At 40.5% G+C, this 15761-nt stretch overlaps 1 protein-coding gene across 50 annotated transcripts in view; it reads right to left on the minus strand.

The window, feature by feature from the left end:
* RBFOX2 (RNA binding fox-1 homolog 2) overlaps nt 1-15761 on the minus strand; it is a 258497-nt gene that overhangs the window by 39065 nt on the left and 203671 nt on the right. For 28 of the 50 annotated variants that reach the window (XM_080661633.1, XM_080661627.1, XM_080661621.1 and 25 more), the window contains 2 exons: nt 15202-15426; nt 770-916 (listed from right to left, as the gene is read on the minus strand). In XM_080661633.1, coding sequence (XP_080517759.1) covers nt 770-916; nt 15202-15426 — 372 coding nt within the window. The remainder of the gene's footprint in view (nt 1-769; nt 917-15201; nt 15427-15761) is intronic. The other 22 variants (XM_080661634.1, XM_080661628.1, XM_080661624.1 and 19 more) reach the window with 1 other exon arrangement.

A 15761-nucleotide genomic window follows, 5' to 3' on the forward strand; every position in this document is an offset into this window, starting at 1 on the left:
ATTATTAAATCTCAACCCTGGCCTTTCATTCAAAGTGCAACACACATCCAGGTAACCAGCTATAAGTGACACAACTTTGCTCCAAGGTATTGTCACCATGAAGTGGCCTAGACTTCAGGAAGGGGACTTGGTTTTCTGACAAAGCACCAGGATGTGATACTAATAAAAAATTTTAAAACCCAGTTATCTCTTAGTCCTAGATCAAGTTAAGAGTTTGCTCAAATTAAAACAGGCAACAACACAATAAGCTCAGAAAAAAAATTAAGATGTTCAGCAGTCACTCACTTCCCAATAACTCAAACCTTTGCTCTTACACTGTTTCTATGATTGGTTTGGGGAAGAATTAAACAGCTGGAAGAACACATCAGAGGTAGCAAACTAACACCCAGACCTGATTTTAGATATTGGTCTTCACTCTGTTGAGTTATAAACAAGAAAGTGAAAACAAAACACAGGTACTATCTGCTTTCACAGATATTATATCATTTAATTTGCAACACTCTGAAAGGTAGTAAATGCTATTTATCTTGATTTTAGCACTGAAAGTCTCATGTCCAAGCAAATGGTCACCTTATTTATGTGAGAATTTACAAAGCTGGTGTCTAGTAGACCGGTGATAAGAAAAGTTTCTGATGAAAATATTGATTTATCCCAGGATCTTCCTCTATCTATTTGTAGTTTTATCCTAAAGTACTAATGACTAATAATATATGTGGTAGATTAAATTATATTTTAATTGTAAACCCCAAAAATGACTTCAGAGACTTACCCCAAACATCTGTCGGAGATCGGGGTCCCGGAAGCGGAAAGGGATATTAGAGACATGCAGCCGTTTAGGGGTAGATTTACTCTCTGAATTTTCACTACTTTGTGTCTGTGATGGCTGGCCATCTGTCTGTGCTCCGCCTTCTGTCTGCTAAGCAAAGAAATAAATAGTGAACAAAAAATAAATACAAGTAATCCACAAGAATTATGTAAAATACAATCCTCCTCCACCCAAATCATTCTCAAACAGTGTCATCAGGCAAAGATTACTGTTGTCCTTCTATGAGAAAAAACAAAGAAAGATGTTATCTATATTCAAAATGCTATAGTTTACAAATAAAATTCAGTCTTTTGAATATCTATAGCACATTAGTAAAATGTGAGAAACAGAAATACTAAGGGACTTGCCCAAGACCACATGGAGATACATTAGGATAACTGAAGATATAAAAATAGTACCAGCCATGGCCTGTGTGGCTCAGTGGGCTGAGTGTCCCTTAGTGCACCAAAGGTTCAATTCCCTGTCGGGACACATGCCCTGGTTGTAGGCTCAAGCCCCAGTAGGGGGCGTGCAGGAGGCAGCAAATTGATGTTTCTCTCAAAAAAATAAAATCAATAAAGACATATTTTAAAAAATAAGAGAAATAAAAATAGTACCATTACTCTTAGATTCTTAGTAAAACTTTCTATTTTTTAGATATTCTTGTCTTGAAAATGAAGAGTCTGTTGTATTAGTTGTGAAGATCAATGCATTTCTGGTCTATCATTTCAGGAAACAAAGGAATATTTTTATATTTTATTCCCTCTATGAGTTCCAGAGTTTATGACTACTGGGTTACCAAAGTATTATTTATATAGAGGAGACGCTTGGTGACAATGGCCACTTTACTTAAAAACTGAAGACACTTCTTACTCTGAAAGCAGTCTGTACTCCCCTCCCTAATTCACAAGAATCCAGGTAACTTTAGCACATACACCAACCTTTCGCTGCTCAGAGCAAAGTTGCGTTGAGAAAATCTGTTTGGAAAGGCTTTAAGGGAGCCTGACTAATCCACTACACACATATAAATGATAGATTTGTATAAATCTATAGTGAAAGTGTGTGTGTGTGTGTGTGAGGGGGCATTTTTCATCATGAGTCTCTTTTGCAGCATCCCAGACTTGCGTTCATCTAAGCACCCCCGCCCCCAAGAAATCCTCAAAAACGTTGCTATGTTGAGAAACACTTTTGACAAATATCTAGTAGGTGTGATATATTCTAAGCATTCAAAAACCATTTATTTTGAAGCATTCACCTGGCAATTTCAGAACCTTGTGTTTTACTCTGATGTGCATGCCAAACCTGAGCTCATTAAAACCAACATATTTTAAAACAGGGATGGAACCTACTATTCTTATTTCAGTAGAATTAGAACTGAATCCCTAACCGATTCTTCTGGGTGACACACAAATCCTTTCCCTTTGACCCAATGTTCAACTAAAAACAAAACAAAACTGTGAATCAGAGATACTTTTCTTAGAGATGTTAGCAACTATTGTGGAATGAAGTTTGAGACTTTAAAATATAAAGGATAATCAGGAATAAACTCCGAATGAATACAAGCTTTTCAAGTGTCAATCTGAGTGATGGCAGCTTTTATCTCATTCCATTCAGGCCTTGCAGATGGCTTAAATGTGCAATGATTCATGTGATATAAAAATAGCAGAAATAGGAAGAGCCATGAAGCAATGACCTGCAAAAGTGTAAGGTTTTCAATCATCAATCTGGGCACAATGTAGACTAAACAAAACAAATTCCGTCTAAAGAAGGAACTCACTAAGTTACTAAAACCGCATCATGGACACCAAAGCAATAAGCAAGAGCACCAATTATAACGAATGCTTATCAAGAACCTTCAACCTTGCTTCTTACATCTCACAGCTGGACACATGAAACTTTCTTCAATCAAACTTTACAACCACCAGCTCAGGTCTGCAGGATGTCCATATATCACTCTAGAAAAGTTAAAAAGACTGATTCCAGCTCCAAACCAGTTTTATATATAACTAGTGGCCCGGTGCACGAAATTTGTGCATGGGGGGAGGTGGTGTCCCTCATCCCGGCCTGCACCCTCTCCAATCTGGGACCCCTCGGACATCCCTCTCACAATCCGGGACCGCTAGCTTCAAACCGCTCACCTGCCTGCCTGCCTGCTCACCCCCAGCTGGCCCCCCTGCCGGCCTGCTCACCCCCAACTGCCCCTCCCCCGCCAGCCTGCTTGCCCCCAACTGCCCCCCCGCCTGCCTGCTCGCCCCCAATTGACCCCCCCTGCTGGCCTGATCATCCCCAACTGCCCTCCCCTCATGGCCTGATTGCCCCTAACTGCCTCTGCCTGGGCCCTGCCACCATGGCTTTGTCCGGAAGGTCTCCTGGTCTAATTAGCATATTACCCTTTTATTAGTATAGATTTATATACAGGTAGGCAAAAGTAGGTTTACAGTTGTTCATATGGAAAATACTACAATCTATATATATAAAAGCCTAAGTGATCGGCCAACTGCTATGATGCGCAATGACCACCGGGGGGCAGACATTCAACGTACAGTCATGGAAACATGGAACAGACTGATGAATCTCAGAGGGAAGGGGGCATGGAGGAGGGCAGAAAAGATTAACCAAAGATGTTATATGCATACTAGAGGCCTGGTGCATGGATTTGTGCACTGGTGGGGTCCCCCGTCCTGGCCTGTGGGGATCAGGCCAAAACCGGCTCTCCGACATTCCCAGGAGAGGGGTCCCAGATTGAGAGAGTGCTGGCCAGGCTGAGGGACCCCACTGGTGCACGAATCTGTGCACCGGGCCTCTAGTTAATCTATATATATAAAAGCCTAAGCAACCAAACAACTGATCTGTCAACAGGTTGCTCTGATGTGCACTGACCACCAGGGGGCAGACACACAATGCAGGAGTTGCCCCTGGTGGCCAGTGTGCTCCCACAGTGGGAGAGCCGCTCAGCTGACCAACCGGCGCCAGAAGCAGGGCTCACGGCTGGTGAGCACTGCTGCGGTGGCACGAGCCTCTCCTAATTGGGACTGACTGGACGCAAGCCTGCGGCAGACGCAGCAAGGCCAGGATGAGTGGGAGCGGCAGGTGGGAGCAGCAGGTGGCATTAGCCTGCAGGGATCGGGCTGAAACTGGCAGTCTGACATCCCCCGAGGGGGTCCCGATTTCCAAGAGGGCGCAGGCCAGGCTGAGGGACCCCACTGGTGCACGAATCCGTGCCCCGGGCCTCTAGTAAATAATAATACAAGAATAAACTCTGTTCTGCAAAATCACAATCATAAACCTACTTTTTCCCACCCCATGTGTAGTTCCTGTATCTGTAGCACTGTATGTGAGATGACAGATAAATGAAAACTAATGACTACTTTAACGTATGTTCCCCAAGCTACTTATTTGTGGCTCCTGAGTTTTTACAGCCCTGGAGACCTAAATTAAGAAAAGGTTAGAAGCCACATAGGTTAACTTTCTGGCATTGTAAGGAGCACCTACTTTTTGTTTTGTTTTGTATTCCCCAATCTTGGCTGCCAAAATCAGACAGACAGAATATGTGAGGAGGACCATTTTTTCTTGCATCTGCACTGGAACTGAACACCTACAATTTTTTAAAGTATGAAATACATTTTTAATCCTCACCTGAGGATATGATTTTGTTTTTTCACTTATTTTTTAGAGAGAGAAAGGAGGAAAGAGGGAGAGAAACATCGATTGGTTGCCTCCCATAAGTGCCCTTACCTGGACTTAAACCTACAACTTTTTTAGTGCATGAGACAATGTTCCTACCAACTGAGCCACCCAGCCTGGGCAATTCTAGAAAGCTTGGCAAGTGGAAAAAGTGAACTATTGTTTCCAAAATTCTCAAGCTTTTTGAGTTAATATAAATTTTCAATTGAAGTTTAACATACATAATAGACACAAATGCACAAATAATAAGCATATAGCAGAACAAATTTTCACAAAGAAAATACATGCAGGTAACCATCACATTAGATCAAGTAGCAGAACTTCAGAAGCACCCTGGGCTCTATACTCCAGTCACAGGTCCCCTGCCAAAGGGTCACCACTATCCTGATGGCAAAATTAGTTTTGCCATTTTTGAACTAAAAAAAAGCAGGGGGTGGGGGATCACACCATATGTACTTTTTTGTCTGCCTTCTTTTACACATATTTTATATACACGTTGTAATTTATCCTCTCCATCCCCTGGTTTTATAAACATACAGAATTTATATGAGCTGCTTCCAGTTTTTGGCTATTAAGTTTTTTGTTACATGAATATTTTTGTTACGTCTTGTTACATGGAGCATGCATTTCTTTTGTGTGTAAATGAGTCTAGGTTAAAGGTATGCATAAGTTCAGCCTTAATAGAGGATCACTTTTTCAAAGCACTGTACTAACTTATACTCAACTGTGTATGAGAGTTCTAGTTGCTCTTAGTATTGCCATGTTCATTTAAATTATTTGGTGGGAGAAGGAAAGATAGTGGCATCATATTGTGGCTTTAATATGCTTTCCTCTCTTCAAAACCATGAGCTTTCTTCTTACAGAATATTGTTGAAAAATGGGAATATCCTGTAAAATAGCAACTATTTCTTGAGTGTATACTATACAACAAATTCTTATCTAAGCCTTTTAATAATAAGTAATATTTAAATAGTGTTCACTATTTGCCAATACTGGCCTACATACTCTCTATACTTTAACTAATGTAATTCTTTCAACAATTGTAACAGTAGGTACTTGCTTTTGTTTAGACTTGAGAACATAGTAGGTACTATTTTTTAGCCTACTGTTCAGATGAGGAATCTGAGGAATAGAAAAACTGCCAAAGTAATGAAGCAGGCATTCGAACATAGGTAGTCTGGCTTGAGTACATGTACTTAATCACTATATTATATTATACTTTCAATGTATTATTTTTTAAAATTTTCACAATATTCTATGAGGAAGATACTAGTACTATTATTATCACCAATTGACAGAGGCAGAAACTATGGCACAGAGAGGTTAAGCTAGTTGCCCAAGGTCACATATTATTAAGTGGAAGAGAGGAATTCAAAACCAGGCAGCCCAGTTTCATGTGCGAATCCACCTCCTTTCTCACACTGCACCGTGTTCTCTTATCTTCTTCTCATTAGAAAGGTGAACATGCGTGGACCCCATTCTCTCGCTTTCTCACAATACTCACCTGAAGGAGCAAGACTTCTCCTGGGTGGAGACAGGCATGGGGCAAGGGACAAGAAAAACTACAAGAGGTGACAGGTATTCTATACTTGAGGGAAGACGAGCAGGTCAGGCCACAAAGGGGAGGAAAAGCCAGAGGAAAGAAAATCAGCCAGGCACATTGACATTTACAAAGGAAAAATGACAGGGAACTATAAATTGATACTCAAAGGGGCTATAAAGTAGATTTCGGTTCTGAATGGACACAGGAATAGAAAATGTATATTTAATGTAATTAGATCTTTCCCATTTGACATTCTCAACTTTAAGTTTACCTTAATATAGACTAACTAGAGGCCCGGTGCACGCAATTCATACACTGGCGGCGGGGGGGGGGGGGGGGGGGGGGTGTCCCTCAGCCCAGCCTGCCCCCTCTCACAGTCCAGGAGCGCCCAGGGGATGTCCTACTGATGTGGGGAGCGGGCCTAAGCCACAGTCTGGCCTCACTCTGTGGGAGGCCCCCAGGCTCATCAGGGGAAGGTGCCACCCCCATCATCCCGCTGCTGCTGCCACTGCAGCCACCAAGGTGTTTTCATAACATGGACTCCAGTCCCTTCACCATGAAAAAATGACAACTTTCTTTAGGTATTTTCAAGATGTCTCTTTTATAGGATATGACATTTCTTTCTTTCTTATCCTCACCTGAGGATATTTTTCCATTGATTTTTAGAGAGTGTGGAAGAGAGAAGGAAAGACAGAGAAACATCAATGTGAGAGGGACACTTTGATTGGTTGTCTCCTGACCTGGGCCCTGGCCAGGGAGAAGCCTGCAACCTAGGTACATGCCCTTGATCAAAATCGAACTCGGACCCTGCGGTCCGCAGGCCGAGGCTCTATCCACTGCGCAAAACTGGCTAGGGCAGGATATGACATTTCTTAGCCCTTCCAACAGCAGACCGTCGTTTTTTCCTCCAGGAGTGAGGTGGAAAAATCCTAGATCACCTTCTTGGATTTTTATTACCCAAGTTACCAAGAACACTGCTAGTGGCATATGGGGAGCTTAGCCAATGAGCGGTCAGAAAAGGTGTTTCCTCTGCAGCTCACGCGCAGAGGCAGGACTGCTGGCACGCCACGGCGGCTTGGGCAACCCCCTGTGTGTGTCTGCTCCAGGCCTGCTCCATCCATGGCTTGCCTCACTGCGCACACAGTCCCCTCCCGCCCATCTGCGCGCACAGCCTTCTCCTGAGCCGGTTGTGACTGTTACGGCGTCCCGTCTAATTTGCATATTATCTCTTTATATATATATATATATATACACACATATATATATAGATTATTGAGACAGACAACACTCAGAGAAAAGGAAAAAGTTTTTAGCTATATCTTTGTTAAAAGTGAACAGTTAAACTGTTCTGAGGAAAATCTCAGTCAATACAGAATTGGTTTGCTTTATTTTCTATTGTTAGCCACTGAGCAACTTTACTGACTATATAAACAATCTCCGAAGGTTCTGTCTTTTCCTTCTGTGGTCATTTCCTGACCTAATTTATTCACTGGGCAGGGGATGAAACAGAAGAGGCTGGAGTCTGTGACTGAGAGTTTACAGTAGGACTGGCAGTGGCAACACTAGATGGGATCTGATGACTCAAGTCTGTACATCCACGCTTCAAACAACACAGCCGCCCAGTGAGGTCCAGCTATCTGTCAACACTGCAGAGCGCCCAGGGCTTTTACACTGAACAGCACATCAGATTTTAAGTCTCAAAACCTCATTCTAGAAATGAGGACTAAAAATGTTTTGTTTTGCTAAACTCAAACTTTTAAAATTCGTATAACTGGGAAATGGATGAATTTTTCTGATTCCTCTATGAAACATAAAAATATTTTAACTATTTATACATTGTGAATCAATGTTCTGTTCTGGGCTGAAAAAGAACTCTGGCAATATAAGCTGAAGTATAACCTTCCAAGTCTTTATCATAAAACTTTTTATGAGATACAAAGTAATCTCTTAATTTAGGAATAATATTTTGATTTATGAAGTATCCATTTCCTTCAATATTTAATTTTCTTCTGTTTCCTGGGATGTAGTAATTTCTTATTTTCACCTCTGTAAGGCTAATGGGAAGGAGGGGAAATTCAATTTACACAGTAAATCTCTTGAGAATCTGATTCATGTCTAAAACATCTATTAAAACAACACATTTTAATGAGTGTTTGACTGGGTACAGAAATCTAGGTTAAAAAAAATTCCTTTAGGATTCTGAAGGCAACTTGCACTTGTTGTTTAGCTCCCAGTGTTGCTGCTGAGAAATCTGAAGGCATCATGATTCCCATCTTCTAGTATGTGACTTCCTCCCATTCTCTCTGGTATAGCCAGTGTTCTAAAATTCCACACAGATATGCCTTAATATAGGTTTATTTCATTTTGATCTATTTTGCTGGGAATCCCATGGTCTCATAAGTTGGAAATTATTGCCTTTCAGTCCAGGGAAGTTTTCTTGAATTACTTTGCTGATGATTCCCATCCTATATACTTTATCTTTCTCTCTTTCTGAGACTTGTATTATTAGATGCTGGATATTCTAGACTGGTCCTCTCATTTTCTTACCTCTTTCTTGTACTTTCCATCTCTCTGCTGTTTGACTATATTTGAAAACTTTAGGGCCAAATGTATATCAGAATTCAGAATTTTTAGGATATTGGCAGGCAATAATGGTGTATAATCTATAATGTAAAACCCTTAGTGAGACTTGGGGCAGTGATAATTCTTTAGCAAAATATATGCATATTCACATAAATAGATAAAGATTATATATAGGTTGTGAGGTTTGCTGTAAACGTATGGAAATCATTTTTTTTCAGGACTTTTGGAGTTTAGAACTGTGGAAAAAAGACTGTAGACAATTAGCTTTTGGATGGGGGTTGTTCTTCAGTCAAGGTTTAAGTGAATCTTCCTCACAGGATGAATTAGATATTTTCAGTGTTACAAAGTCAGTCACATATAGTACAAGGGATGTGGTTCTGAAAACTGCAAAATTCAAGACTAAACTTACCAAAGGATAGAAGCTATTTCTATAACTGCTAAGAGTAGAACTGCCATGTAAATTGCCATACAATGCATATAGCTGTGAAATTAGGCAATTATTAACAAAGTTTTCATTTAGGAAGATTCACATTGGTTCTGTTAAAAGGAACCAGACTGGGCCCCAAATGGAGTTGCTTATGCCCAGGCACATGTCAACAAACCAAAACCTAACTAAAATTTCTATGCTTGGCTTTCCCAGAAAAGGCAGGCCTACGTCAACCAACCAGCACTTGCCTGCTCCAGCTCCAAGATTACCCTTTCCTCCATATAAAGAAAGCAACCCTGCTTTAACCAATTAGCAAATGCCCAGTATGACTTCCTTGTTCCTGCTCCCTTCGGCCTATAAAATCTCTTGCTTTGTACAGCTCTTCAGAGCTCCTTTCTATCTGCTAGATTGGATGCTAATCAATTCATGAATCACTGAATAAAGCCAATAAGATCTGTATAATAGTCTTAGTCAAATTTTATTCTTTAACAGTTTAAAAGTTGCCCAAAAGTGAAATTTCATTAATTTTTCTATATCACATTTCAGTTCTGAACAATTCACATTTGTATAAAATAAGACTGTGATGTATTTTATACCTTAAGCACATCTAAAGGATATATGTGTGTGTTTGTGCTTCACACCCTTGAGAGGAAGCAATAATCATGAAGTTAACAATATTAACAATATATCAAAAGGATGTTTTGAGTCTCACATGACCCAAAGGGCAAGTTTCTCTATTCAAAAATATCCATGCCTGGCTCTGAGTGTGCTTTTCTGTAGCAACTCTTATATTTTTAGATCAGGCTACAGTTTCCTCATGGATCCAGCTTTGAAATTGCCAAGCTGCTTATAGGCATCAAACTCCAGGGCTGGAGAGTAAAGTAATTATTTTTAAGGGCAAACTGATAATGAGTGTAGACAGTTTGTATAGGCTCCACATCCTCTATCTTTTATTACTCTGGGGAAAAATGAGGGTGTCTCTTGGAAAAGCAGTTGGTGGTTGAATGAATTCCCTTGTCGTCCCAGGCCTCTAACTCTAGTCTGAAGGAGAACGTGCTGATAATAATCCCTCTGTTGCAGGCTGATGGTAATATAGCCCAACAATACATCACATGATAGAAAGATTTGGGCCCCACTTTTTCCACCATGTTCCAGAAGTCCTTATTTGGGCAAATGGGCCCATTTTGGGCTATGTTTTAGTGGGTAACCAATCCACGAAGGAGTCAGTGGGTAATTCCAAGGGAAGCTTGTCAGACTGATCTTCGGACAGTAGAGGAGTGCAAGAAAATCAGAATGCATCTCCAAAGAAAGGATGTAGCGAAGAGACCGAGGATGGTGGACAATATGGGGTCAGAGTCACCTTTATTTAGCGGTAAGCTAGAAAGCCCAAGAATAAATATCAATTATATACCAAGAGGAGTAATAAGAAGGGGACAATGGTTCCTGCCCTCAAGAAATGTGTAATCTAATAAGTAGGCAGAATATGTATATAAATATGAACCTCAGATCTGAAGATTATTCACCAAAGCTTGTTTACTTCAAATACTTTGGTTTTTCATGCCTGCTGGCATTTGGAAAGACATCTAAACATACAGGAACTGCTGTCCTTTCTTCTCTGCTGCAGGCTCAGGGATAATCAAGCCTCTGCAGACCCAGGTGGGAGACCCCTAACTGCTCTCCCTCACTAATGCACAGTATGAGACCAACTGACTGTCAAAACAAGCTCTCATCTTAAGAGCACAATGTTAAAATCAATTTCTAAAAACATCTTAGAGATAAAATTCCAGATTTCATTGCTTATTTCTCCTTTTTGTATGAGAAGTCCTTTCTTTTGTTCTCCCCATCAATAAGATGGGACTATCCAACATAAACAAGACCAGTATTAAAATACGGCTGTAGCTCACAATAATAAAAAAAAAGCACATGTAAGCGACATGAATCGGAACAACTGATTTAAAAAGCAATTATCTTAAAGAACTATTTAAATAAGTAATTTCCAAACATTTATAATTTATTCTCACTCTAATCCTGTCAGATATATTCATTTGATAGTTTCCACTAGGAAACTGGAACTTGGGAGGTAAATGATTTATTCAGGACACAGTTATTGCATAAGGAACACACAATCTTTGACAATGATCTTATTTTACTCATCCCATCAGCTGTCAAGTCCTGTATATACTATCTTCATAATTTCTCTTTAATTCCCTCCTCTACATAAGCACTACAACCCCCTAGTCCAGAACCTCATTATCAACTCCAAGCCTAAGACACTTTCCTAAGAGTCTCCTGGCTTCTCTACTCATCTTTTATACACAGCAGATTAATGAAGTACAATTCTCACTTCCATGGACTTGCACAAAAACCTTCAATAAAGTTATTTCTCAATTAGGTATTCAAATACTCTTTCCAATAGGTACTGCAATGACCCTCTCCCAGCTTACTTCCCATTAGTATGCCTCAACACCCAAAACTTTAGCCGAATGGAAACCCATGCTTTCATTCAAAGATATTTTGATTTTTCCCATTTCTCCACCTTTGCTTTGAGAAATGACTTTCCTATTCTTCCCACCACCACCTACACATGTTCGAATTCATCACTCTCAATACAAGGCCCAGATCAACACCATTCCACTAAGAAGCCCTCCCACCCCCCTTCTTTCTCCTCAGATCTCTCCTGGCACACCTGTATTTTCTTTCATTTTTTTCCCCCAAGAAATATTTAGTGAGTAACTATTAAGGACCAAGTATGTGAAAAGTCAGGGAATACAAAGATGAACAAAAATAACTTTTTCTTACAGTTTAGTTAGTTAGGGAGACAAAAGTACAGAATAATCACACCTTGTAAGTACCACACACAGTGGTCAGCTTAAGACTCTACTTGAGCTTAAATCAAGAATACAAAAATCGGGCTTCTCTCAGCACTCCAGGCAAGGATTCCAGCAGAGCTGACTTGGCTGAGTGGGAAATGAGACCAAGAGCCTGCTTAGAGCAGTGGTCGCCAACCGGTGGTCCGCAGACCACTGATGGTCCATAAGGTCCGAAAGGTTGGTGACAGCTGGCTTAGAGGACCAGTGCAGAGCCACACTGCCTTCTGCTGTGCAGCGGGAGGCAGAGTGCTGGAGGGGAAAGTATGGACTTTGAATACCTTAACATACCACAAAGGGCTATTTTATGAACCACAATAAAATACTGTTTGTGGAAGCAATTTTTAAACTAAAAAGTGTTATGCAAAGTTCAGATATCATTTATTTATAAATAACAATGCTTCCTATCTACCTTTTGAATTTAATTGGCCACAGGAATCACCAGAGCCACCCATTTAAGAAACATTTAATTAAGTAATAAAAGTTTAACAGAATAATATGTAATGTTATCAAATCCAGATTTTGATACACTGCTCAAATACTCACTCTCTCTATATACACACATCCCGCAAGAACACCCACACATACAACTTCCAAAGGCAAGTGGCTTAAGAGCAGCAAATTCACTCACGTTTAAAATGACACTTAAAAATATAATACCTTCAACAGAGATCCCTAATAATTTACCATTGTTAGCAACTTCCTAAATTATAAAATCGGTACTATCTCTGTTTGTAGGCACAGCTCGAAAGGGACTTTCCATTTTCTACTTAGCACCAATAAATTCACAATCTAAACATTAGGGTGTCACATGGATTTCTATTATTATTTCAATATTTCTTCAGGAACACAAATTGGTCAATATAATGCCAAACTGTACAGCAAATAGTTGTCTTAACTGTATAGATGTATATTTAGAAACAGAGCTCGTCTTTAATACTACCATTCAAAAACATACAATCTAGGAGCCTGAAAAAATGGGAAATGGTGGCAATAGGGAAAAAAGAGGAAGAGAAACAGGCAGTGGTGAGGAGATGCAGTGAGTATTGTAAACTACCCTGAAATGGGAAGGGGCTTCTGGCTATGATGGCATGAACAGGTCAGGGAATCCTCTCCTCAAACCAAGAAAACAATAAGAACACTGGACAAAGTTGTCCAACAGTCATTTCAGGGTTCTGGAAATCAATCAAAGGCAATTAACAAACAAAGAAATTTCTTGTAAAATTGCTTGAGCTTAGAGTAAGACCAGCAGGAGTCTACAAACTTATTGCCTGGGGCTATTCTACCCACTAACCCACCCCAAACCCTCAGCAGTGCTGGGGAGAACTTGGTTTTATCAGCCCAGGGCTGGGGCCATGGAAACCAGTGGACTCAACCAGGGGCATTTGGAGGAGACGGCAGAAAACCCACAGCTCTGTCAGCGGAAAGTGGCAAACTTAGTAGAAACCTAATGGAAAATACAGTTTTTCTAGCTTGAGGTTGTGGTCTAATCAGGGTGAGTGAGTGGTGGGCCAGCCAGAAATCCAAAGGGGAGACCCTGGAAATGATACAATCACAGAAGAGCTGGATACACTCTCCTCACTGACTATGAATCCATACAGATGAAGGGGAGATATGAGAGGCCCCAAGAGAAAGAAAAATCCAAGGAAAACTTGAGAACTGGCTGAACTCCAAATGTGCTTCCCACCCACAAATAGATGGTGAAAGTTTTACAAGCTGGAGATGCTTCAGCACACCTCTGCCCAGATGGCTGGCTGACCACTAAGCCATGGAGACACAGGGGCGACTTCTAGTCAGGCTTAAAAGTAAAAGAGAGTGAAAATTACTACGCAGAAATATTAGTGGCTGCACACCACAGAGTAGCTTAAGTCCAGGCAAAGTTCTTAAAACAAATACATACAAATCTTATCATATGGCTTAATAGCTGAATAAAGCTCTTCTCCTGATAATCTGATAGAGGAAAGGCAAAAGAATTTAAAAACTACAGGTAGAAATTTCTATGTAGAGTGTAGAACGTTTTTAGTGTCAGAAATATACTACATAATCCCACAGACAATATGATTTCCTGTAGGATAATATATATGTGATACAAACCTATTGTTAATTTAAGACATTTCCTTTACTTTAGTAAGTTTGCAGTAAGAAGTGAAGTCAAAGAGATGAGGCCAGGGATTAGTAAAGCAAGTAGAGAGTTTGGATTTTAGTCTGAGTATGTTGGACTAGAGTTAAGCAGGAAAATATCATTATTTGCATTTAAAAAAACAACAACACCTACCTTGGCTGCTATGTGGAGAATGGCAACAGCAATACAGGAAATAAAGTGATGAGGTCTGAATTAGAGTAGTGACAATGATGATAACTACCTTACACAACTTAAGTTCTTTTAAATCTCCCAACAGCCACTTGAGGCAGGTACTACTGTCTTCACTTTACCGATGAGCAAGCCAAGGCAGAAAGTGATAAATAACCGGCCCAAGGTCATACTGCTAAGTAGGGGCCACATTAGGACCCAAACCCAAGAAATCTGGCAGAAGAGCTGAGCTCTTAGTCATAAACACTATCCAGCTAGCTGTATTCTTAAAAAAACGAGAAGAGCTTGAAGAAAATATTTTCAAGTTACGGTTGCCAATACCTGCTGGTGGATGAGATGTAGGGGATGAAGAAAAAAAAAAAAGAGTGACTCACAGGTTTTGCTTGAGAAACTAGATAAATTCAGTAGCACAATTATATACTAGTATAGAGAGGATGTAAAATAGGAGGAAAAGACGTCCTAGGACCCAGGCCTAAAGGACTACAACATTTAAAAGCTGAACAGAGAAAGAAGAACCAGCAAGAGAGACTGAGAAAGAACTCTCCCGGCTTAGGAGGAAAACAGTGGGGTCACAGAAGCCAACAGACTAAGCATGTCAAGGAGGAGGGAGGAGGCAATGTGCAGAACGCTGCTGAGCGACTGTGTTTGAGAACAGAGAAGGGACCATGAGATTTCTGCAGAATGAAAGCCGCTGGTGAAATGGAAAAGAGCAGCACCCCCTAAGCTTAGTCTCACCACTGCACTTACCTTGTTAAAATGATCCATCTCTAGACTGTAAGCTCCTGGGCTGGGGCTGTGAGTTTGAATGCTAAACCCTTATCTTCTCATTACGATGCTTGGAGTAGAATTAAAGCGACATAAATGCTATGTAGTGTAATGTAAATGCTAAATTAATTCAAAAGGGTTTCTGGTATGACAATTAAGGTGAAGATCTCAAAGATGACACGTACCCTTCCACTTTCCACCTCACAATTCACATACCGTAAGAGATCCATTTTGTGTGCTGGGTGAGTTGCTACTCTGCTCTCCGTGGGCTTGTGTACTTCCGTAGAGTGTCAGGTTATGTTCACTGGTCTGGCCGGCGTAGTCCTGAGTGTGTGGCACTCCATACTCTGTGGGGATTCCATTCTGCGGAGGAGGTGGAAATGGGATGGTAGTAAAAGGCTGAACCATTGCATCAGGAGTTGTTGTTGGCTCCTGGTTACCCTATAAGAAACAGTGAGAAAGAAAATGAGGAGAAAAAGTGACATTAAATTCTCATTCTGTAATTATTTTTAAGGTGAGTATACAAAGTTATCTGAATACTCCTTCACTGCTCAGGTAAAATATAACACTTACTGCCTTACGATTGGGGAAAATATTCAAACACACACACACACACACACACACACAGATGTATGCTCACACAAACACATACCCAACTTCAGTCAATTTGTGGTTACTAGACAGGTCCATGACCATACTCAAGTTAACTAGTTACCAGAGTCAAAAATTTTCCTTCAAGTTTTAAAAAATGCCAGGAAATTTCTCACACAAAATAA

This window comes from Plecotus auritus (genome assembly GCF_963455305.1).
Source record: "Plecotus auritus genome assembly, chromosome: 3".
In the NCBI taxonomy this organism is placed as follows: domain Eukaryota; kingdom Metazoa; phylum Chordata; class Mammalia; order Chiroptera; family Vespertilionidae; genus Plecotus; species Plecotus auritus.